Source organism: Hyperolius riggenbachi, chromosome 4 (genome assembly GCF_040937935.1).
Source record: "Hyperolius riggenbachi isolate aHypRig1 chromosome 4, aHypRig1.pri, whole genome shotgun sequence".
In the NCBI taxonomy this organism is placed as follows: domain Eukaryota; kingdom Metazoa; phylum Chordata; class Amphibia; order Anura; family Hyperoliidae; genus Hyperolius; species Hyperolius riggenbachi.
Genome location: NC_090649.1, coordinates 191,231,896 through 191,258,375, shown reverse-complemented (window position 1 = coordinate 191,258,375; position 26,480 = coordinate 191,231,896). Strand labels below are relative to the sequence as shown.

At 44.1% G+C, this 26,480-nt stretch overlaps 1 protein-coding gene across 3 annotated transcripts in view; it reads right to left on the bottom strand.

Moving 5' to 3' along the window:
• Nucleotides 1-9,079: 9,079 nt before the first annotated feature.
• Nucleotides 9,080-26,480, bottom strand: part of TMEM44 (transmembrane protein 44) — a 61,012-nt gene continuing 43,611 nt past the window's right edge. For 2 of the 3 annotated variants that reach the window (XM_068279318.1, XM_068279320.1), the window contains exons 8-10: nt 25,508-25,609; nt 25,119-25,286; nt 9,080-9,553 (exon numbers count right to left, since the gene is read on the bottom strand). In XM_068279318.1, the coding sequence (XP_068135419.1) occupies nt 9,344-9,553; nt 25,119-25,286; nt 25,508-25,609 (480 nt within the window). In that variant the 3' untranslated portion in view covers nt 9,080-9,343. The remainder of the gene's footprint in view (nt 9,554-25,118; nt 25,287-25,507; nt 25,610-26,480) is intronic. The other variant, XM_068279319.1, reaches the window with a different exon arrangement.

Here is a 26,480-nt window from a genome sequence, read left to right as displayed (position 1 = left end):
GGAGCAGGCGTTTAAGACTGTACTGTAGTCAGGGCTTGCACCTAAGGAGCAGGTGCTAAGACTGTACTGTAGTCAGGGCTTGCACCTGAGGAGCAGGTGCTAAGACTGTACTGCAGCCAGTGGACACCTGAGGAGCAGGTGTTTACAAAGATGCTGCAAGTAATGATCACCTTAGGGGCAGGTGATTAAGACTGTGCTGCAGTCAGGGTTTCACCTGAGGAGCAGGTGATACAATACTAGAATCCCTCACCAGTGGCTGACCCACTGGTGAGTACAGGATAGTCAGACAGGCAGGAGCGGCAACGTACAGACAGATACAGTACAAAGATAGAAGGCTAACTCAGAGTTTAAGTTCAGGCAGAGTCGCCAACTGGATCAGATAGGCGAAAGTACAGAATCAGAAAAGCAGGAGAATAGTCAAGGCAAGCAGAAGGTCATAACAGATAATACAATGCAATTAGTACTTTAAGCTATCAACAGAATCTGGCTAAGTGTGGATCCCCAGCTCCAGCTGGTTCTAGCACACTTTGGGATCTGACTAAGGTCTGAGCGCTAACACGTTAGCATTCGCAACAGCAGACACGGAGCAACTGACAGGCTGGTATATACAGAAGTGCTCCACAGCGCCGCCCCAGTCATTCAGCCAATCCAGCATAATGTTGGAGTCAGCTGACTCCCTTTCTATTCGCATAAAGGTCCTGTCGCCTGGCGCGCGTAGCCCTCAATCTGTGTGCAATAGAAGGACCAGGCAGAGCACCAGCATGTAACTGCGCGGCTGAGGCCGCCGGCTGATACGCGGAGATAACCGCCATGCCGCTTGCCTCTGTGGCGGTATCTCCGCTAACCATTACAGTAAGTAGTAGAAATCTGACAGAACCAACAGGTTTTGGACTAGCCCATCTCCTCATGGGGGATTCTCAGGGTTCTCTTTATTTTCAAAAGCACTTTGTGAATGGCAGTTGCTCCGTTCAACTGCCAAAAAAAGTGTGCAGCGAGCACAGAGGCTGGCCAGCATCTTTTTATACATTTTTTAAGAAGTTTCTCTATAAAGAATAAAGGCCATAGTGATAATCCCCTAAGGAGAGATGGACTAGCCCAAAACCTGTCGGTAATGTCAGATTTCAACTACCTACTGTAAATGACAGCAACATACAAGAAAAGTAATTCATGGCTCATTTTACTCTGGAAGAAATATGCTTTATATTTGTATCTGTTTACATGTATTTTAAATTATCAGATTTTCGGGTCAGTGATCCTTTAAAATGGGCCGATTCTATTCACTTTTTCTCCTAAGTTTTCTCCTAGGTGATATGTCACATCTTGTCAATAAAATGCTTTTTAAGCCACCAACAAGCAAGAAAGTACTCAATAATTCTAACAGTACTTTTTCACCTACTTCTCCGTCCTTTTTGAATTGCAGAGTGCTGAAAAGTAATTCTAAATAGAAGATAAAAAAATTACCCCCCCAGGAGAAAACTAAGGAGAAAAATTGAATTTAATCTGACCCAATGTAATTAACTTTTTCTACCTAGTTTTCTCCTAGGAGATACATTTTCATCTTATCTTTAAAATAACTTTTCAGTACTTTGCAATTAAAAAGTATCAAAAAGTAGGTGAAAAAGTACTATCAAAATTATTTTAAGTATTTTCTTGCTTGCTGGTGATTTAAAAGGCCTTATATGGACAAGGTAAGAAACTATCACTTCAGGAGAAAAAGATAATTGCATATAGGCCAATATCTTTAAAGGGACCCTGATCAGGTCAAAAAAAGCCATAATGAACTTACCCGGGGCTTCCACCAGCCCCTAGTAGTCGGTGACATCTCTCGGTGTCCTCTGGGCTCCCTCCGTTCTTCCCCCAGCGGTTCCGTTAGAGCAACGACTTTGGCTGCAGTCGCCGCTAGTGCACTTGCGTGGCCCCTCCGCACGCCCATCTCACTCGCATACCTGTCACCATAAGTGTATTGCCCATGCGCGGTTTAAGAAAAGAATGAACCCCGTGTTTGCAGTACGCTTACGGCGACGGGCGCGCAAGTGAGATGGGAGCGCACAGACAGAGCACTCACATGCGCAGTAACTGAGACTTCAGTCAAAGTCGCCGCTCTAATGGAGCCACCAGGGAAGAATGAAGGGAGCCTGGAGAACAACGAGGAAAGTCATGGACTACAAGGGGCTGGAGGAAGCCCCAGGTAAGTTCATTATAGCTTTTTTTGACCTGCTCAGGGTCCCTTTAAAGGCTCGTACACTTATTTAATTCACTTTTTCTCCAAGGTTTTCTCCTAGGTGATATTTTCACAAATTGTCAATAAAATACTTTTTAAACCACCAGCAAGAAAATACACGAAATAATTTTGACAGTACTTTTTCACCTACTTTTTGGTACTTTTTCAATTGCAAATTGCTGAAAAAATATTTTAAATACAAGAAGAAAAAAATATCTCCAAGGAGAAAATTCAGGAGAAAAAGTTAATTGCATATGGACCATTTTCTCTTGCGTTTTCTCCTAGGAGATAATTTTTCATCTTCTCTTTAAAATAATGTTTCACCACTTTGTAATGAAAAAGCACCAAAAAGTAGGTGAAAATGTTATATAAAAATTATTTTGAGTATTTTCTTACTTGCTGCTGGTTTAAAAGGCATTTAATTAACAAGTTATGAAAATATCACCTTGGAGAAAAGTAACAATAACAACAATAACAATAATATTTTTATAGCGCTCTTCTCCCAGTCTTTATACTGTACGGTATCGCCTCAATTGCTAGTTTAAGGTGGTGAGCATTTTGAACTTTATCCATCATGTGTGGACCACCTACCACCAACACCTCTGTTTTGTCAGAGTTCAGCCTCAACCAGCTGGTGTTCATCCAATTTTGTAAATCCACTAGACACGCATTTATGGATGCTGATGGATCTTGGGTGCCAGGCTTGAAGGACAGATACAGTTGTGTGTCATCTTCATAACAATGGTATCCAGATTCCTAAATCTGACGTCGAATTAACATCAACTGGCAAGCCAGCTGGACACTGGCAAAAAAAAAAATCCCTTGGATTATTTCTCACAAATCTCCATCTTGGACTTTTCACCAAAACTTGCAATTGCCGCAAGGACTACCAATAACTGTATTTGAACTGTACATTAACACACTCTGTTTCTCTTTCATCTCTACTCTCTTTCTATCAAACCAATCTGTTCTGCCGGACAGCTATACTTATCTGTGGGTTAAATTTAAACTGTGTGTATGTAGCTAGCTAGGTTGTAAATAACAGTTTCTTCCTTCTAGGATTAGCTAGTACCCGATTTCCTGTGCGAAATTGATAACTTTAGTTTATCAATTGGACATACAATTGAGATTGCATCATATATGGACCCAGTAACCTTTCTTTAAACGTCACATTGCTCACAGTCTTTAAGCCTTCGGAAGTGACTATTCCCCGAACGGTGACTGGAGCATGTCGAACGTGATCTGGCTGGCTACCGTATTATGATAGCGTTGGGGTCTCTTCGCCCTATCAAATCAGAGAGTGGTGGCAGTGAAATTACCCGATTTCCAGCGCAAAATTTATATTTTTGTTTACCGATTGTACATACAATCGGGATTGTACATGTATGGGCACCTCCAACCAATCTTAACTGTTTACTACGCACACAGTGAATCTGTCTCCAGAAGTCTCTAGTGCTCGAGACCTGCATGGCAACAATAGCCTAGTAATACGGGATTGGGGAGTGATTGTCACATTACATATTGTCGGCAGTTGTGCGACCAATCTTTGTCAGTCTGCTCACCGTACTTCCTGCTAATGCTAACGGGAGCAGATTAGATGGGATTGGCACGCTCTGTCACATTGTCGCATTACTACCTTCTTCTGACGATCCAGCAAACGGTCTTTTACCGTCTTGTAGACGAGATCGGGGGCTGGATTGTCGCATTGGGACAAAAAGTTAGTTGCATATGGGCCCTTGTCCATAAAATGCCTTTTAAGCCACCAGCAAGCAAGAAAATACTCAAAATAATTTTGACACTACCTTTTCACCTATTTTTTTGGTACCTTTATCGCCTATTTTTTGGTACGTTTTCAATTGTTAGAATGCTGACAAGTTTTTTTTAAACAGAAGATGAAAAATTATCACCCAGGAGAAAACTTAGAAGAAAAGGTGAATTGAACAGGGGCCTGTGTGTGTTGCCCTTGACAAACGTTGCAATTGTTAGGGTCAAACTGCAATATATGAGTGCTGTACAGACACGCTTCTAGCTATAGCTAGGAAGTATCTAGAAAGGGGAGAAGGGATAATGAAGAGGAACACAAGTAAGTGGGCTACGTGAAAATACAATAGTGATAATACAACAGTGCTTGGCTGTTGCTTCGTCATCTGTTTTATTTAGGCATCCAGAGTGTTGTATCAACCTTCATATCCTCAGCAATTTTTTATGGTGATATTGTAACATTTTATAACTTGATTTACTAATGATTTGTAGTGTGGCTATAGATCTATTTTCACAGTAGATTATTCCTTATATTTAGTTGTTCTTTTTCAAAGGAAGTTAAAAAAATACCAAATTTCTGTTTTAAGCGATGAAAGGACACCATAAACAGAAGGAACAGAATGTGAGGAAATAGCATTAAGAATGCAGGTATTGAGACAGGAACAGGCTAGGAGAGACCAGACTTCATCCCTTGTAATCGGATGAAAGAAAGAGAGGGGAATGTGGGAAGTCTAGATCTTGAGAGCATTTGGGGTGGCAAGTGTAGAGTGATTCAACTTCCTGTTTTGTTCTATCGATTTTATCTCTAAAAAGGCAGGCATATTCTTAGACAGCAAACGTGCAAAGGTACCACACTGCAGGGACACGAGAGATTCTTTTAAAAAGTATAGTTCACAAAGACCTTACTGGATTGCTAACAGAAGCACATACCCACTGTCCTAAGTAGGACATAATATACTAATGATTTTAATTAATCAATAGGTACCACCAGCAAAACTGAATGGCCAGTAGATTTGACAAGTTGTGAAGAAGTAAACCATGAACCGTTACAAAAGGCTGTACTAACATGATCGAGAGTCGGCCACCTGTGTCCTTGGATCACGCTCCCACGAGCATCCTGTGCTCTGTCGTCGAAATCGAAACTCAGCCACCGCGGGGACCAGAGGATCTTTTCAGGATGGCGCAGGCACAGCAGGGGGCTGGTAGAAGCCCCAGGTAAGTGAAACTTTTTTTTTCAGTTTAGTTTAGGTTCCCAGGTAGGTTTGCCAGTAAAGTTTATGACAAAGAGGATCACTTTTCATAATCCAGGGTTCACATCATATCAGACGTTGTGTCACATTGGCCAGTTCCCAGTTAGGTTTGCCAGTAAAGTTTATGACAAACAGGATCACTTTCCATAATCCAGGGTTCACATCATATCAGACGTTGTGTCACATTGGCCAGTCTTTCAACCTGGTGAGCAATCTGCTCACTCAACTGATGAAAGGGTCCATTAGACTTCCTACTAGCTCACAAAAGCTGAAAACCATGCAGTGCCAAAATAAAGGCTCCACCTTTACCTTTGGTGATCTCTGGTCATCTGAGAAATAGTTAAAGGAAGCATCGGAGATAGAAAAAAAAAAAGAGAGCTACTTACCCGGGGCTTCCAGTAGTACTGTGCCTGTGCAGAACACTCCAGACAACGTGAGAGTGATTGACAGCGGTGCAGGCGCAGTAGATGCCGACTTGGCAAGGTCGGCATCTGAAACGGAGGCGACTCCAGAGCTGTAGCGAGGGACATATCGGCTGCCAGGGGCTGGAAGAAGCCCCGGGTAAGTAGCTCTCATTTTTTTTTTCTACCTCGGATGTTTCCTTTAATGAATAGCAATTTTGTAAAGGCAGGGCAAGGGAACGTCCCACTCTTTATTATTGATGATATTTGTATCATGCAGTGTCCTCATGACCCTGACATCTTGAGCATGTAATAAATATCACATGACATGAGAATTCCATCATGTGATATTTACACACATAGTTTAAACATCAGTACCCACTTTTAAGATAACGGTGACATTTGATGAATGAAGGTTTCCCAGGTTTATATTTTTTCCTTCAGTGAGACAGCATAGGTAATCTGGTAAGAGATATGAAGGAGCAATATGTATTCTTTTAAGTGAAAACAGGTTTGGCCCTGACTGGACAGACTGATCAACTGGAGAACAAATGTTTGATCAACACTAGACAGGAACTCTTAAAGAAGAATAGTAAACCAGTTAAGAGGAATTACATGTAAGCTAATCATTAGACACATTTATGAGCAGTGGTTCGGGAGACTACAGAGAGCACATGCCAGAATATGAAGGAAGTGGTAGATCATTACAAAAGAGATAATGAGTAAGCTTGGTATAAACAAGCCAATAACAAAGTCTGAAGAGAGCACAGCATTAGTATCTTGGCTACATAGGGTAGAAAACAAATTACACAAGTCCTGGAGGTAATGTTCAGCATACATAGTAGAGGCCTGACTGGTTCAGTCAGGATAGACTAGCATAGTTTGAAAACACTGAAAGATTGGACTGGCACAAAAGGAACTGTTTTTCTTTATTTTGAAATTAACTTATTACAAAGATGAGTACAAAAGAAACCAAGGTGGTCAGGAGCACCAAAATGAGCAATCAACGGTGTGCCTAGGTCACACCCCAGTATCCAAGGGGTCACCACAATCTCCAACTCAAGGACCGGCACCACACTGCAGGATTGAGGCCGGTCCTTGAGTTGGAGAAAGATGAGTACAAATAAATAAATGCCCTATCCACCCAGAACACCATAGCCAAATCAAAAACTAATCTAAAGTTTGAGTGGTGATTCCTTTGGTTCTTCACTTTTGTTGAAGGATTGAGTTTACATTTACATATTATTGCTAAAAATGCTGTTTTATTATTTAAAGGAGTCATCAAGCAAATAAACACTTTCCCCCTCTACTTACCTGGGCCTTCCTCCAGCCTCTCACAGCTGACATGTCCCACACCGCAGCTCCGCTCTCAGCCACCAGCCCGAGGTCCCTGACGGTGTCTCGCCAGGCCGTCCTCTACTGCGCTTGAGCGAGCGCCGCTGTCAATTAAGTCCACGTTGTCCGGGCTGTACTGCGCAGGTGCAGAACTAAAGCGTGTTTAGCCCCCAAAAATGCTCATAAGTTTTCTCAGGTAAAATTCACTATGCTTATGTACAACCATTCTCATTCTCCTGTAACTGTATAAAAATTTCTAATGTAGTTTCCACCGGTAAAGAAAATTTTACGTTCACCGCAAAATGGCTCACACTTTTAAAAGCATTTAAAGAGAACTTTAACCAAGGATTGAACTTCATTCCAATCAGGAGACAATACCCCTTTTCCCATGAGAAATCTTCATCTCTTCTCGAATAGATCATCAGGGGGTTTGTGTGGCTGATATTGTGGTGAAACCCCTCCCACAGTGTGATGTCATGACCACGGTCCTCACAGTTTGCTGTCTCTGAACCTAATTGCATTGTGGGAAATAACGCCTGTTACCAACCGCTAAGCAAGCAATATCTCCCTCTGTGCATAGAATTCTCATTAAACGTACATTCTGCAGAGATCACCTGCCAGTACGGGAGATGTTGCTGCCTGTGATTAATTTTAGCAAGTAAATCAGGGAGAGGAAAGATTTTGCAATGGGCAAACACCGACTAAATACTTTCTAAATAATAAGCTATTTTATTCATTACATTATTTTCACTACAGTTCCTCTTTAAGCAGAGAACCCATGTTAATCAATGGACTAAGTCACACTTTAATGCGTTTTTAGCATGCAGAAAAGAATTACAACATGCAGCATAATCTTAAACACTGTGTGCTTTTTCTCATTGATAATTATTAGCTAGAGGAAAAACGCGCATCTTTAAATGCAGATGAAAGTGCATAGTGTCTGAGAGCAGCGCACTTAAATGCAGATGAAAGTGCATAGTGTTTGAGAGCAGCGTGTTTAAATGCAGATGAAAGTGCATAGTGTCTGAGAGCAGCGCACTTAAATGCAGATGAAAGTGCAGTGTCTGAGAGCAGAGCGTTTAAATGCAGATGAAAGTGTCTGAAAGCAACACTTGTGTTTTCCACACAAACAAGTGTGAACCCTCCCTTATAGTTTATCACTACTGTATTGAGAAGAACAGCTTAAAAGTGATTCCACTTACATAGTCTGTAGTGTTCTCTGATGTTCTTGCGTCCTATCCTGCCACACATCGCTGGATGCTGCTCACGTCATGCCCAAAACACATGGCAAATACATTCATGACAAATTCGGGTCACACAGCTCCAGGATGGGCCTCACCTGAAAGTGGGTGTCATGGGATCTGTGACTTATGAAAACGCATAACTCTCTCTTCTACCAGTAAAGTGATTTTCATATGGCTATGTGCATTCCTTCAGGGTGTTGCTATTTCACTTGTGAGTGGTGCATGATATTGCAGTTGCCAGGGCCGGGTTTAGGCCAAGGCCACCTAGGCCATGGCCTAGGGCAGTACAGGAACAAGGGCACCAAAGTGGGCTAAATTGGTGCAGCATTTGCAAATGCTGCAATGCAGGGAGATCAGGTGAGCGCCTAATCTCCCTCTGCCAGCCACCTGTGCGGAGGCCACCTTGCTCTCTGTTCACGTTGGTGTTGTGTCGGGCAGCTATAGACTTGGGCAGCATTGGAGATGGAGGGGAAGAGGAAGCTTCTGCACTGGAGATGAGGTGAGAAGTGAGCGACACTGATGGCTGCAGCAGTGTGGAGGCAAGCTGTACTGAAAGAGGGGGAATGGGAGTCATCCAGCTACCTATACGGGAGGGGAAGGGGTCATCAGGCTACTTACATGAGAGGGAAGGAGGTGTATATCTGGCTACCTATATTGGAGGGAACTGGATAGGGGTTATCTCGCTAGCTATACTGAAAGGGGGGGGGGGGGGGCGGCTGGTGACATTAGTCTTGGGCGGTAAAGAGTACAAATCCGGCCCTGGCAGTTGCACTTAAAATATATATTTGCTTCTTTACACAGAAAACACACTACAAGAGACAAAATAGACAGTAAACTTTTCTTTAATTGTGATGACAAAAGTAAATGGTAAAAGTCTTCTATGAATAATAATATTGTAACTGAACATTACCTTAAAGTGGTACAGATAAATAGGGGGGTAGAAGTTTAATTCTTGTAAATTATCATGTACTGTACTGACCTGTAAGTATTGCTTATCATGTTGGCTAAAAATATGTATATATAAAAATTGATCCCAAAAGCGTGTAATAGCATTAATAAATGTATTTCCAGCCAGCGACACGTGTAAAAAAAACATCTTTGCACCGAGTACAGAATAAAGATTTTTTATTTTCACTTCTGTTCTGTTTTTGTCATAGCTGTAGATCGTCCTTTCTTATTGTTTTTAATGGTTTTAAAATTTTTGAAGCTTGGCCATGGAGTGGACGGAAGCGTATTGTCAGAATTAAAATGTACGACATTCACAACAGAATTATCTGTAGGCTGAATCGTTGGAAAATCGGAGTCTTTGTTCCAGTTTTGATCTAAATCTTCAAAGTCCCACTGCAAATACAGAAGCATCAGATAAGTTTGTTGGAAGCTGGGAATCAGTTTGAAAAACAGTGTATGGCATACAAAATTGCTGTCACAATGATAATTATTATACTGTACATTTATCTAGCAGCACTACCACGTTTTTAAGCCAGCTATAGGTAGAAAGCTGTTAAATTACCATTACGTTTTTGGGCTATGGAAGAAAAATAAGGCAAACATTGGGAGATCCCACAAAGTTCAAAAGCTGGGGCTTGAGTACTGCCAAGCAAAATTTCTAACCACCAGACATGTATAATTCCAGTTATTGTGTCAATTTAGTTTCAAGAAGGTATATTGAGCAACATCTTCATAATTCTGCAATAACGACGCACACAGGGGGGAAGGCATCACAATAACAGAAAATATTTAGGCATAGTGAGAGGGATCACAACTTTTCAGGTAAATAACAAACACACTCTTGTGGACCCTTTTTTATGCCCCAAAAGTAGAATAGCTGGATGCCTATTGAAAGGACATTGGAGAACCTGAAAAGTTAAATAGCTTACCTTATTCCAACAGGTAATGGCACATGGACGCTCCCATCAAATATAATATAGTGTCCCAGCCAGAGAGGACCAACTGTATAGGTTTTTTTTGGGGAAGTGACAAGCTCTGAATATAATATGATATAATTCCACCCTCTAGAGGTGTGTTAGTGCCCCAATTCTCAGTAGATAGTGTATAGATCAAGGTGTCCCTTAGGGATTAGTAATGATAAACCTGGGTGAATAGGAAAATCATATTAAAGGAAAGATCAGTTTGTGTAACTATGGACTGCATGGGTGTGAGCTTGTCACCAGCCACAAAATGTTGAGTTGAAATTGCTTACGGTCAGCTAGCCATTTCAGACCTGAGCCCGTATCCAGCATGAAATCAGGATTGCCTCTTAAATCCACTAATAAAGAATGTGGAACTTGAATGGACAGTTTAGATTTATATTTCTTCCATAAGTTTAGGAAAAGTAGGTGGCAGGGAGAATCCTGAGAAAGGCATGTATGTTGGATAGGGAGGACCAAACCATAGAAGATTGGGAGTAGGGATATAGGAGGTCTGTCTCTATTTGGATCCAGATCGGAGCATGAACCCCAGCTTGCATAGGTGGGATGTGAGCAAGCCGGGCAGCTCTAAAGTAATTTATCAGAGAAGGGACCAACAAACCGCCTCTCGGCCTAAGGTGCATCATATGCTTCTTAGAGCGCCCAGACCTTCATCATGAAAAAAATATGTAAATTGTATGCAGATTGGTAATGGGAAAGTGAAAATGACCAGGAAGTGAATTTGATTGTCCTACCTCAAATTTGCATACAATTTTTAATTGCATGTGTATGCCAGAACTATTAGCATTAGTTGCGTGAGCTTTTCCTTAAATAGTACCTTATGAAATATATGTGTAAGAAGATCGAGGGTCCCAGTGCAGTGCTGGAGGTATGTATGAAAACTGGGGAAGCCTCTGGACCATCCACAGGCTTTCCCCTACTGAGGTAAATATCTAACTTTTTCATCTTGACTACTTCTTTTTTTCCTTTTTGGGCTGAAAGGGCACTTTATTTATAAAGGATTAAATCTCAAATCTTTTTTATTGTTAGCTAATAAACGTATGCAGGTAGAAATGACTAAAATGTTTTACAAATCTTTGTTTTCTTACCTACATAACATCCTATGATGGAAAAATCTATTGACATGCTCTGAAGCGACTGCCCGATGTTCACATCAGTGCACTGCATTATAGTACAGTGCGATATCGTACTGCTTTCTACACTTTATGCACAGTCGCATGGCAGCCACACAAAACGTAATGACTCCAATGCCACTATCACAGCACTCAGCAAGTGGCAACTAGTCAGTGAGATACTAATTTTTCTTATGCCATTTTAAATTGTATGCAGCCTGAAATTGGACCTATCAAATGCACTTTCTGCACATTTGCTTAGTTCCAAACAACGTTAAGTTTGCATGGAAGTTGGAAAAAGGATAATTTAACTACTTGCCAACTGCTCCACGCCAATTGGCGTGAGCAGTACGGCAGCCCCAGGACTGTTCCACAGCCATTGGCGTGAACGGCCATCTATAGGGCTAGCAGGAGATCACGCGCACGATGGTGGGGAGAAAAGGGGGGGGGGATAACTTGTGTGCTGAGTTGTATGGCCCTGCAGCTTGGCCTTAAAGCTGCAGTGGCCTATTTAACAAAAAATGGCCTGGTCACTGGGGCGGGGGGGGGGGGGGGGGGGTTGTTAACACTGCAGTCCTCAAGTGGTTAAAGAAATATTTAAGTCTAAAAAAGGATGATTTTAACTTACCTGGGGATTCTTGTAGCCCTCTGGAGTCGTCCTGTGCCCACAATGTCCTCCTGACCCCCTCGGATTTCTGCAAAGTCAATCTCTGCAAAGCTGGCCCATTGCCAACAGGCCCAGAGCCGCGCGCACCCTGATCGCGCTCCCGCAGCCAGGAGTGTTCAGCGCAGTACGTGAAAATGCGCAGAGCGCTGCTGGCAGCGGACGGCTCAGGGCCGTGCCGGTGCAGTAGCGGGCAACTGATGGTGACGGGCCAGCTTTGCGAGGGTCACTGCTGCTGGCTGGAGGGTATAAGGAGGACATTGTAGGCACAGGATGACTCCAGGGGGCTGCAAGGAGCCACAGGTAAGTTAAAATACATATATATTTTTTAGACTCAAATATTCCTTTAAATTTATCATCTCGTGTGGCAGCACATTGCATTGCCACTATTTATACCAATAATGAAAATGAATCAGAGTATCAACCAAAAATCCGGAAAAAAATATATACTGTATGTTACTGCCAAAATCAGAAATGGCACTGGGAACTTCCTCTCTGCTCTGAAAGATACAGCTTAATAATCTTTTTTAAAGAAAAGCATTTCTTAGTTACAGCTGATACAAATCCTGCAATAAATCTGCAGTGTGTGTACCTCATGCTTTCTTGGGAGCAGACATATTGTTAACATCCTGTGCTTTTAAATTAGCTGCTTTGCTGTGGCAGTTAGGTGACACAGGGGAGAGATCAAATTACAGTGGTGATTAGTCACAGGTGAGGGGGAATGCATGGGTTTGCTTGGCGCTTTGCATGGTGGGGGGGTGGGGTCTTTGCTGGGAACTTTGCATGGTGGTGGGGAAGGGGGGGGGGCGGCTTTGCATAACTGGGGGGTCTTTGCTGGATGCTTTGCATGGCTGGGGGTGCTTTGCTGTGCACTTTGCATGGTCGGGGGGGGGGGGGGGCTTTGCATGGCTGGGGGGGTCTTTGCTGGGTGCTTTGCTGTGCACTTTGCATGGTGGGTGGCTTTGCATGGCTGGGGGGTCTTTGCTGGGTGCTTTGCATGGTGGGTGGGTGGCTTTGCATAGCTGAGGCAGCTTTGCTGTGCACTTTGCTGGGTGCCATTTAGGCTGGGGGTGCTTTGCTGGGCTGGAGAGGAGGGCTTTGCTCGAGGCTGCCAGCGCTACTCAGACATTCGATCAGGGCGGCCAGAGAGGCGGAAAGAGGCAGAGCAGCGCGCACGCTACCCGCCCGGACCCATACACTTCATATGCGGAAGTGATCAATGATGTCACTGCTTCCCCGGTCCGGTCGCCCTGATCTGAGGTCTAATAGTAACAGCAGCAGGGAAGGAGCGGTGAGCCGGGCTTCCTGGCGGTGGGGAGCGGTGCAGGAAACTTCGGGACTTGGCCGGCCACGTTCAGTCACAACGCGTTCTGGCCGGCCAAAGTCCAAAATTCATGGCCGTTTTGTATATTGGCCGAATCAGCTGGCTACTTTGCGTTGTAACCGGCCAGAGCCTGAAGTGGCAAGACTTCGGGTTCTGGCCGTAACATATATACATAACAGTATTGTGAGTAAAAGCTCAGACTGGAAAGGTAGATCTAGAAATGTACTTGAACTACCAAACCCTTCTATCCTGCAGGAGTTTGACTCTGAGATATGATAGAGTATTAACATCTTGAGGACCGCAAGGCTAAACCCCCCTAGTGACCAGGCCATTTTTAGTAAAATAGGCCACTGCAGCTTTAAGGCTAAGCTGCAGGGCCACACAACACAGCACACAAGTGATTACCCCCCCTTTTCTCCCCACCAACAGAGCTCTCTGTTGGTGGGGTCTGATCGCTCCCCCCCATGTTTATTTATTTTTTAATACATATTATTGTTGTTTTTTTTTATTAAAAAAACCTGTTTCTTTAACTATCTCCCCTCCCTCCCTCCCACAGCCAGCCAATTATGGCGATTGGCTGTCATAGGCTTCTGCCTATGACAGCCGATCGCTCTCTTTTCCCCCACGGCTGTCCCCAGTGCAGCGCTGCTGCCGATCGCAGCGCTGTACATGTAAATAGACGGCGACCACGCCGTCTAACAGTCTCCCAAGCGGCAATAGCCACTCGGAGACTGAAGGTGGGGCGGAGCTCCGCCCCCCAAGCAGGAGATGCACGCGCACCATGCGCGCGATCTTCTGCAAAGCAGAGCCCCAGGACTTTACGCCAATCGCCGTTAGGCGGTCCAGGGGCTGCCGCCGCGGCCACGCCCATCGGCGTGATGCGGTCGGCAAAAAGTTAAGAAATTGGTAGCCAGGCAATGTATGGATAAGACACTACGGGCTTGATTCACTAAGCATAACACGGCGTAACAGCGCGAGTTAGCTACTGTTACGCGCCCTAGTGAATCAACGTGCTTTAATTCTCCCTGCTAATTCTACTAATAGTCCCCGTGCACGCAACGTGCGCTAGTGGCAGGGTAGGGTGTGTAATAAGGAGACTGGGCACTCAGCACAAGCTATGCTGCTGTATTGCAGCATAGCGAACGATAGTAACTTAATGACGGCTCCACTCCTCCCGCCCTGAGCGCCTTCTGGTCCAGTCTCATTAAAGGACGTGATCACTGCAATCTGATTGGCCCAATAGGCTGCCTGTCACTTGTAATGGTTTCACTCAACTCTCTGCTTTTCAGCTACATCTCCACAACACTTCATTCACCACACCAGTCATAAGATTAAAAACGCCTATAACAAAAGGTTAGGGATCATGAAATAATGCTGAACAAATCTTTAAACATTTTCCATTCAGTATTTGTCCTAGGGGCAAACTTAACAGAATCCTCAGCTTCATTTCATTTTACTTGGGCCAGTGAATGGAACCCATTCTATCCAGAGAACGCAAGCCTGTGGAGCATGGAAACTGATGGTCTCAGTGAATTAACTGCATAAAATAAATGTAATGGGATGACAGGTCTGCGGCTTAGTTTTCCATTATACTAATGTATTTATAGACCTAAGCGTTTGTCTAACACTTGCTCCATATTTAATCTAAAAAAAAAAATAAGAAAGAAAATAAATCCCTCTAAAGTAGGTGTGTCAAACTCAAATACAAAGTGGGCCGAAATGAAACACTGAGACCAACCTCGATGTCTAGTGACCTCCTTTAGAAAAGTTCCCTGGTGTCTAATGTGCATTAGCGGGTGATTGCAGGCGACAGGCCAGCTTTGCGGGGGTCACCGCTGCTGGCCGGAGGGGATAAGGAGGACATCGTGGGCACAGGACAACTCCAGTGGGCTGTAAGGAGCCACAGGTTTAGGGTCCTTTTACACTTAATGTGTTAGTGTGCGTTGGTATGCATTTTTTCCATAGCAGAACATTGCAAAAAAAAACCTTTCAGTTAAAACGCGAATTGCGGGAACTGAGCCATAGGAAAACATGGACATTACTTTGAAAATCTGTCAGGCTTGTCTGGTCAATGACTATAGGTCAGGCTGTATGCCCATATGACTGACCTATAGCCCAGCCCATAACACCTGCACAAAACTCCTACCTAACTCAGAACTACAATAACCCTTTCACTACAGGTCTCCATAAATCTGGTGCCTGCTCACAACTTAGTGGTAATTTTGCTTTACTAGCCTCCAAGCACTATTCATAGAGCTCGAATTTCCAATAGCTCACATCATTTATAACCAAAATAACTAAAACAGCTTTATCACCTGTGTAATAAATGGTTCCTTACTAACTGTACTATAATCCAGCGATTCTTGATGCCACAGAAGCACAACAGAATGCCGAACCTGAACTGAGATCCTTATGAAATGTAAGTTTGCAGGCTTCACCTTTTTGTATTAATAACTAATACAAATTCACTCAGATTTGAGCATTCAGGGTAATTATTATTATTATGTAGAATTTATATAGCACTTGACATCTTCTGCAGCGCTGTACAGAGTATATCTTGTCACTAACTGTCCCTCAAGGGAACTCACAATCCAATCCCTACCATAGTCATTTGTCTGCTAAAATCTAGAATAAATTTAAGGGGAAGCCACTTCTTTTATCTGTATGTTTTTGGGATGTGGGAGGAAACTGGAGTGCCCAGAGGAAACCTACATAGACACAGGGAGAACATACAAACTCCTTGCAGGTAGAACCCTGGCAGGGATACAAACCGTGGACCCAGCGCTGCAAGATGAAAGTGCTATCCACTACGCCACCTTCTAATGTTTTTTTATTAGCTTCATTGAGCTAAACAATACACTCCTTAAAATTAAGATTCATTTTGGTCTCTCTTTTGAAAATGCTACTTTCCTACCATAACTATTACTGTTTTGTATTATACAGCATCCAAGTCATCTTCTGTGTATTAGTCCTTTGCTGTCAGAAGATCTGACTTCATACTACTGGATACTTCTCATAGTCCTATGATACACACGATCAGCTGATGTATGTCTGTATTACTTTGGAATGTTTGTGGGAATATGCTGATTCATAAGCTAAAGTTTTGTCCATACAGTGTCATTGCTAGGTTCCAGGTTGCTGAACTTCACACAAGATTAGCTTTTCAGTGTTGGCTGATAAGGAGTGTTCATCTACCTCTTTTAATGGATTGACCTTTTGTACTTATTGGCAATGGTTGCATAATAACTGTTTCGTTATTTTTTCTAGAAAGATATGAACTTATCTAATTGTTTCAAATCAACCACTGTACTTCTGGGTTGTGCCCACTTCTGTAGTTTACTAGCTTTTCATTAATGTATTTATTTTTGTACATATTTGTCTTAATTATATATATTTTTTGTTTATATAGTAACGTGTATTCTTTAGACCTCCATTGTTAGCTCCAACATTGTTTGGTGGTTACATAGTGATTATATACAAAATTACAATATATACAGAAGCAGGTAAGCCAGAGCAAAATCAGAACAAATAAAAAGGCCAGAAACCGTGCACTGGGTCAAAGCCACAAATAAAATATCAGGAATTAGTAGTTCTGGGAAGACAGTATGTATCAAGCAGAAACACACAAAATGGTCATTAAAAAAAACAACACACAACCGAATACCGGTCATGCTCCGGATCATGACGCGCCGCTTCCCCCCAATCTGTTGTCTATTTACAAGCATTAGAAAAGCAAAATGGCCGCTACCCCAGAACTATTTCCAGGTCACACACACACACACACACACACACACACACACACACACACACACACACACACACACACACACACACACACACACACACACACACACACACACACACACACACACACACACACACACACACACACACACACACACACACACACACACACACACACACACACACACACACACACACACACGAGGACCTGAGCTTCAGGCATGCTCAGTAGGTCCTCTCATGCACTTGGGTTTTTATTAAGCTGGAGATAGGGAAGGGGCGTTTCAGAGACTGTAATAGGCATGTAGTGGGAATGCTTCTCACACTAAGGATGCCCCTTCCTGTAACACAGGACCGACAAGCAGCTTGACAATATTTTGGGGGAGCTGCAGGGGATGAATTGTTCTGAGGGGACATAGAGGTACCCGTGAACAGCCTGCGAGCCTCCGATCGCGGCTCGCAGGCTAATTGTAAACATGCGGGGAAGAAATCCCCTGTGTTTACATCATACGGCGCTGCTGTCGCAGCAGCGCCGTAAAGGAGATCGGCGATCCTCGGCCTCTGCTTGGCCGGGGATCGCTGGCGTCTGATAGGCTAAAGCCTATTAGAGGCGGTACAGGACGGATCACCGTCCTGTGCCGCCCACAGCCAGAGCGAGAGGGAGGGAAGGAGAGGGAGGGAGGAATATCGCGGTTGAGGGGGGCTTTGAGGAGCCCCCCCTGCTCAGCCACACAGAGCAGCGGCGATCAGACCCCCCTAGCAGAACATCCCCCTAGTGGGGAAAAAAGGGGGGAAGTCTGATCGCCCTGCCACAATCACGATCTGTGCTGCAGGCTGGAGAGCCCACACAGCACAGATTAGCCAAAAATCCCCTGGTCCTTAAGTGGTTAAGGTGTAAGGCACTAGCATGCAAACACTCCAGATTGAATTACTGAAACCCCTAACAAGGTAGGTAGGCACATCCCTAGGTTGCTTGGAGGCATGGGTGGCCCCATGGGGTTACTTTCCAGCATCTAGGAGCATGGCCACTGTGCCCAGATGACCAAGAAAAAAAAAACAAGCATTTCACACCTTTAAGAGGCCACCATGGTAGCAAAATCAACAGGGCTATGAGACACATCTAAGAGTAGTAGCAGACCAAGAGAACGTGGGTCAGAACTGGTGGATGTGGTAAGATTACTGATAGAGTAGGTGACATTAATCACTCTGTTCCCTAGAAGGAAACCAAGACCTCGGGCAGCATGAACCACAGGACCAGGGTGACCACAGGCACCTAGACTATATGAGATTCCCTGAAGATAAATAGGAAGTGTGGAGACTAGCCAGGAGACATCAGAATTATTCATAGACGCTGGCAGGAGCAACTAAAGTAATCTGAGGAGGCTGGAACTCAGATGCTGGGGGCAGAAACTCAGAAACCAGATGCTTGTTAATCAAAAGGTCTACATGTAGTAATTCAGGAACTGAAAGCTCAGTCTTCTGGTGAAACTCACCAGCAGTGGCAGAAGTCATCTGGTGAGGCTGAACATAATGCCTGGTACACACAATGCAATTTCCCATCAGATTGACGGTTAGACTGCCAATTTCCAATAGGTCAGTTCAGATTTCCGATCGTTTTTCTGAGGCTGGGCAGCAATACACCGAGGCATCTGATAAGGTTGGGCAGCAATAGCACAAGGCATCTGATGAGGCTGGGCAGCAGTAGCACAAGGCATCTGGTAAGGCAGGGCAGCAATAGCGCAAGGCATCTGGTAAGGCTGGGCAACAATAGCGCTAGGCATCTGGTAAGGCTGGGCAACAATAGCGCAATGCATCTGGTAAGGCTGGGCAGCAATAGCACAAGGCATCTGGTAAGGCTGGGCAGCAATAGCACAAGGCATCTGGTAAGGCTGGGCAACAATAGCACAAGGCGTCTGGTAAGGCTGTGCAACAATAGCGCAAGGCATCTCGTAAGGCTGGGCAGCAATAGCACAAGGCATCTGGTAAGGCTGAGCAACAATAGCGTAAGGCATCTGGTAAGGCTGGGCAACAATAGCGCAATGAATCTGGTAAGGCTGGGCAACAATGGCACAATACATCTGGTAAGGCTGAGCAACAATAGCGCAAGGCATCTTGTAAGGCTGGGCAGCAATAGCGCAAGGCATCTGGTAAGGCTGGGCAGCAATAGCACAAGGCATCTGGTAAGGCTGGGCAACAATAGCGCAAGGCATCTGGTAAGGCTGGGCAGCAATAGCACAAGGCATCTGGCAAGGCTGAGCAACAATAGCACAAGGCATCTGGTAAGGCTGAGCAACAATAGCGCAAGGCATCTGGTAAGGCTGGGCAGCAATAGCACAAGGCATCTGGCAAGGCTGGGGAGCAATAGCGCAAGGCATCTGGTAAGGCTGGGCAACAATAGCACAAGGCATCTGGTAAGGCTGAGCAACAATAGCGCAAGGCATCTGGTAAGGCTGGGCAACAATAGCGCTAGGCATCTGGCAAGGCTGGGGAGCAATAGCGCAAGGCATCTGGTAAGGCTGGGCAACAATAGCGCTAGGCATCTGGTAAGGCTGGGCAGCAATAGCACAAGGCATCTGGTAAGGCTGGGCAGCAATAGCGCAAGGCATCTGGCAAAGCAGTAGGAGAACAGAGGCGCCAGCAGGATAAAAGTGGATAAAAACTTTAAAATTTGCTTGGAGGAAGTGGTGGACTTACCTCCATAAAGCAGACACGAAAGACTGTCTTTATAATAGTAATCACATTTATTATATGGTACCCCAAAAGTGCAACGCGTTTCGCAGGCCGAGCCCGCTTCATCAGGCAATAAAGTGGGGACAAAACAGAATTCCAGCAGTAGCAGGTGTAGTGCCTCTGAGGCGCTACACCTGCTACTGCTGGAATTCTGTTTTGTCCCCACTTTATTGCCTGATGAAGCGGGCTCGGCCTGCGAAACGCGTTGCACTTTTGGGGTACCATATAATAAATGTGATTACTATTATAAAGACAGTCTTTCGTGTCTGCTTTATGGAGGTAAGTCCACCACTTCCTCCAAGCAAATTTTAAAGTTTTTATCCACTTTTATCCTGCTGGCGCCTCTGTTCTCCTACTGCTATATGGTGTCCACCCCTGGTGGAGGGGTGATCTACCCCTTTTTCTTATCTACAGAGAGCGACTTCTTAATCCTGAGTGAGGACAGGTCTAATCTCCTCACCTGCCTATACAGTGGTTGCCTGTGTGGTAACCCACGTTTGTGAGTATATTCTTCTCACTGATTTGCCTTACTTCACTTATGTTTTGACATACTACACTATATTGGGCTCTCGGTTTCTCTATATTTTATCTCCCTACAAGCCAAGGCATCTGGCAAGGCTGGGGAGCAATAGCACAAGGCATCTGGCAAGGCTGAGCAGCAATAGCGCAAGGCATCTGGCAAGGCTGGGGAGCAATAGCACAAGGCATCTGGCAAGGCTGAGCAGCAATAGCACAAGGCATCTGGCAAGGCTGGGCAGCAATAGCACAAGGCATCTGGTAAGGCTGGGGAGCAATAGCACAAGGCATCTGGCAAGGCTGAGCAGCAATAGCGCAAGGCATCTGGTAAGGCTGGGCAGCAATAGCACAAGGCATCTGGCAAGGCTGAGCAGCAATAGCACAAGGCATCTGGCAAGGCTGAGCAGCAATAGCACAAGGCATCTGGCAAGGCTGGGCAGCAATAGCACAAGGCATCTGGCAAGGCTGGGCAGCAATAGCACAAGGCATCTGGTAAGGCTGGGGAGCAATAGCACAAGGCATCTAGTAAGGCTGGGCAGAAATCGGAGAAGGCATCTGGTAAAAACACAATTGCCTCAAAAATATTGTAAAAATAACAGTAAAAGGGAGTCTCCTGAGAAGCAGAGCATCTGAAGGAGAGCACCAGCCCAATGAAAACAGTAGCAGTCTCCAGGCTGAGACATGCTGCCAGAAACATGGCTACTAACGCAGATCCAGCATTACATTATTCACTATCAGTGGCATAACTAAGGTGCTATAGGCCCCGATGCAAGTTTTACATGGGGCCCCACCCAAGCACTCTACATAATAATTGATACGGCGCACCAAAACCTGCTAAGGACAACACAGTGCCAGAGATGCAAGAAGGGGATGGGGAACAGCTGGTTAATCATTATCATCATTCAAAGCAGGGCTGGATTTACCATAAGGCACTGTAGGCACGAGCCTACAGGCGCCTGATGATAGAAAGGCATCTCATTCTGCTCCTTGAGTTCCTTCCTCCCTTCTTCCTTTTGCAACTTGATAGTGAGGGTAGCTCTGGCTACCTAACACTGCTGGGTCAGCCAGCAGACTTGCGGTGCGGTTCGGTTGGGGGTTTGTAGGCTCATGGAGGGCAAAGTCTAGGGTGCCAGGACATCTGTGCCTATAGGCTCCTGTGACCAGGCCTGATTCAAAGCATTTATAGCGGCGGTTGAGGGAGGGCCTACTCTGGCCCCAGGGCCCCAGTGCAGTTGAGACCACTGCCATCCTATTGCTATGCCACTGGCCAGCATTGATCCAGGGGTAAGATAATGCTTTCAAAAATGCAGCTGAGAGCTACATTTAAAAAAATAAATATATATATATATATATATTTATTTATTTATTTTTTATTTGGGTAACAGCTGTAAGCTGAGTATAAATTGAGACGATAACTGACTAGTTAACAACTGAATGGTGAAATAGCTCTAGGACTATGTGTACTCTGAAGAGACAACCTGTCAATAAATATCAGGCTAAAGACAGAGCAGCACAATATGATTTTCCTTGCCAATGGCTTTGTAGTTCCCAGCAAAAGGATCATGCTATGCTAGACAACTATTTACAGTGCACAAGCTAAAGGTGGCCATACACTGGTCGATTTGCCATCAGATCGACCAACAGATACATCCCTCTCTGATCGAATCTGATCAGAGAGGGATCGTATGGCTGCCTTTACTGCAAACAGATTGTGAATCGATTTCAGCATCTCAGATCCCCCCCTGCATACATTACCTGATCTGGCCGGCACGAGTCCCCGCTTTCCTCTTCTCCGCGCTTGGCTCCAGCTTCACTGAACTTCCTGTCCGGGGGAAGTTTAAACAGTAGAGGGCGCTCTACTGTTTAAACTTCCTGCCGGGACAGGAAGTTCAGTGAAGCCAGCCGGACTCGGAGCCCAGCTCTGAGAAGAGGAGAGCAGGGAATTGCGCCGGCCGGATCAGGTAATGTATTGCCGCTGTATTGCGTCGGTGGTCGGGCATTCGAATGCCACCATCGACGCACACTCCCGACCCGCCGGCGATCGAGACAAATCTTCTGCACGGACGGAACGACGGGAACGATTGATTTCGGACCGAAATCGTTCGTTCTGTCAGCGTTTGCGCAACGATTTCACAGCAGATTCGATCACAGTGATCGAATCTGCTGTATATCGGCGGGAAAATCGTTAGGTGTATGGGCCCCTTAACATTCTCAGCCAATACAAACATGCATGTTTATGTCACAGTCAGTGACTTGTGTCACCTTGTGTTCAGGCAGCTCTAAATGCATTCTACTAATTCTAGAAGCACAGTACCCAGTTCAGTAGCTTTGATAAGAGAGCCAATAGCTAGCTCAAGTGTGAGCACTTGTCTGGTGCCAGCAAGTTAAAGAGAAACTCCGACCAAGAATTGAACTTTATCCCAATCAGTAGCTGATACCCACTTTTACATGAAAAATATAATGATTTTCACAAACAGACCATCAGGGGGCGCTGTATGACTGATTTTGTGCTGAAACCCCTCCCACAAGAGGCTCTGGTACCGTACGGTACTCTGGGCAAACTGCCACAATGTAACAATGACACACACAGGAAATGGCTGTTTATAGCTGTCTGTTAAAGCCAGAACAGCTACATAATCTGCCCACAGTAACAATGTCACCATGTAATACATGTCAGAATGTGAATCTGGGAGAGGAAAGATTTTACAATGAGCAAACTCTGACTAAATCATGTATACATAATTATTGTAAAAATTAAGCACCTTTTTATATTAAATTATTTTCACTGGAGTTCCTCTTTAAGATAGACTCCAGTAGTCACTAGAGGAAGTGCCGCCTTCGATACTCGTAGTGTTGAATAGATTATCTATAATAGAACTTCCCCAACAACCAATTAGAATGGCTGATTTTAGATAAGGGTACAGAATCAGATTTTAAACAGCACTTCACTTGCATTTGGCTTTGTAGTTAGAATCTCTATTGAGTTCCTGTTGGTAAGAATGTCACTAATTATGTTTCACATACTGAGAACTGAGAGAGAAGGGTAGGAAAATCTCAACAAGATTTCAATAAAAATAAAAACACCAGGGCTCCGTAGAAGCACAGATGCGCAAAACGGCCATCAGGCCTCCCTCCACTCTGCACCAACCATAACCTGTATGCTCACTGACTGCAGGGACATCCGATAAAGCTTGCATATTCGTTTGTAGCTTACAGATCCAGCTAAGAACAGTCATGTGTGCGGAGCTAAAGGAAGAACTTTACTGAATGTAACTTCATGAATAAAATTGCTTATTTGTTTACAATAATCATTAATAAATGATTGAGTTAATGTTTGTCCATTGTAAAATCTTTTCTCAACCTAATTTACATTTTTCAATTGATCACAGATGAGAGTATCTTTACTGCTGGCAACGTGGATCCCTGGAATGTTTTATTTTTTTTGTCCCTCTGTGAACTGAGCGGGAACACCACCCGGTCTCCCAGAGTGCTTTAGGGCAGAAGGCTATGTGACATCATAGCCTAGGCCAAACATTACTTAGAGGGCAAGGGTTTTAAACCAAGATACAGCAATCTATAGATATAAAATGTGTTGCTGATGCTGAAACTAAGATAAGAAGCTCTATATGCCACAAACAGTAAAGAGCTGGGGCACATCTTCCGCTGTCATGTCATTGCTGCCCATAAGCATGGCATTCATCATAAAAATAGTAAAATGTAAATTTACCTGCTGTGCTGTGAATGGGTCTGAGGCATTGTGCGTGTCTATTGTCATCAGTTGAAGTACAATGCAGTATATAGTATGTGAAATGGCTCTAAAGCTTTGTTGCAATGACCATGAAAAACATAAAATAGCTCAGTAAAGTTTAGTGGATGCTGTGGATTGTGGTTTAACTTCTGCTGTACTAGGACTAACTGACTTTTTTTACAGGCATGTTTATGTATGCTATTCGTTTTAAATGCAGATGTGACCTCTAGTGGCCATACAGTCACATGGTATGTGTAATCATACAGAAAATCTATATAGATAAAGCTTCCTTCCTTATCTCAAAAAGAAAAAAAAACCCGATAACTGAACAAATGACAAAATGAGACAATGGGATTAAGCAACAGCCTTTGCACAAATGACAGTAAACAATCCTACCCACAGCTGTCCATTCACTTGAATGGACAGCGCTTAGACAAGTGCGTCCATGATAATCATTTAATGTCGGTTCAGCGCCCGTCTCTCTCAGGAAGAACCTGGCCAATTAATGAACGTTTTTAACTCATTCTTTTATTCTCCATGTACACTACTGCATTTTAGCTTACATATGCTGGGGTTCTAAACCATTAATTTCTTCTGCCATAGTGTATAAAATTGTTGGCACCTATTAAATAGCAGGAAACCCCCAATTCTCAAAAGAATTATGCATGCAGAGTGCACACCACAACTGCTGTACTAAGTTGCCACTTAACTAAGCCACTGGCCACAACTGTGCTGCCCACACTGCGCTGCCATCTACAATTGTGCCACCACTAAAATGCTGCTCACAACTGCGCTGCCAACACTAAGCCACTGATGCAGGAAACAGCCACCCACTCTATTTTGCTGCCCACCAGTGCTTCTGACTTTGTGCATATGTACAACCTTTGGCTATGATAGGATCACAGGGCAGAAAGCCCAGCAGACCAAAGATTTAGTTGGACACATAACAGCCTCTCTCATATAAGCAAAGGAACTCCACAGACAAAAAGTCAAAAATTTTAAAGGAAGTAAAGAGAGATTATTTCCTATTACATTTCTATATGTACATAACATGATAGTTATATTTTTGATAGTTAACTTTAAACTCAAATAAATGTAACCCTGATTGTAGAATGTAGACAGGGAAGTCAGGCCACATACCTCTAGGTCAGTTGTGTTAGAGGACCAGTCAGAAGAGCTGGAGGAGGCGTGCGTAATGCGAGGAGGAGCATCTATTGGAAGATCTAGGTAATAGAGTGGCTCCTTATTATGACTTGTCACGGGATTAGTCTGGCCGTCTCCAGGCAACCTCACTGCTCCGACAGCATCCTAAATATTAGAGAAAAATCAGGCTAAATGTTGGTGCACATTTTAGCAGAGATCTTACAGGAGATGGACAGCTCTACAGAGCATACAATAAACAGGAGGTGTAGTCTTTTATTGTATTCATGCTAAATATTTGTGTTGTACTGCTCACACTTTCTTTGCTACTCCTGTAACGATTATTTTTATAAAAAAAAAGTAAAATAATAGGCCATGTTATGACATACCTCTTGCACCTGCTCAATGCTGAGCCTCACATAACGTCCTAGGGATGCCTTGGTGCTAAGACTTCTGTTAGGAGCCATATTTAATGGAGTCCAGTTTGAACTCTGCAAACACAGGAGTAAAAATAACATGCAGAAAACATGAAGACCTCATCTTCACACAGGTAAGTCAGGCAATGGGGGTATGTGTGTGGGCACTTTCCTATATTAGATAAAACAAAAGGAAAGAACTGCACTTCAATGGAAAAACACACACCATTCTGGTTTTACTCCAAAAGAATCACCAATTCATAGACAGCAGATTTAAAGAGTTGTGCCTTAGATGGAACTCCCTCCCACTCTCCCTCAGACTCACCCTTTCCTTCCACACCCTCAAGCAAGCCCTCAAAACACACCACTTTAAGATGGCCTACACTCCCCCCCCCCCCCCCCTCTACCGCACCTTAACTCTCTTAGCCAAGCACCTTAGCTAGCCCTACCTAGTGTGTCCCTCCCCTTTAGATTGTAAGCCTTTGGCAGGGTCCCCCCTCCACCTTCCTCCAGTGGGTCATCCTTTATCTCGCGACCCCAACAATTACACTGTTCCTACAGACTTGGACCTGAATTGCTGTAAAATCACATGATCATGTATCTTATAACCTGTGATATGTTGTGTAACTCTGTGCTACCACTCTGTCTGACACCCCTTGTTAACATCCTTATTTATTTATCAGCGCTGTGTAATATGCTGGCACTTTATAAATACAATAAATAATAATAATAGATGCAGTTGTCTCCAGTTAGGCCCTATTTACACTATTTTTTTCCTTCATAGCAGTGCATTATGAAAAATATTTCAATTAAAACGTGTAAAGTGTAAACTGAGCCATAGGAAAACATGTGCATTACTTTGAAAATCAGTTGTCCTTTCAGTTATAACTGATAGCAACTGATTACGTGTAAATGGGGCCTTAGGTTAAAAGTAGATATACAATAG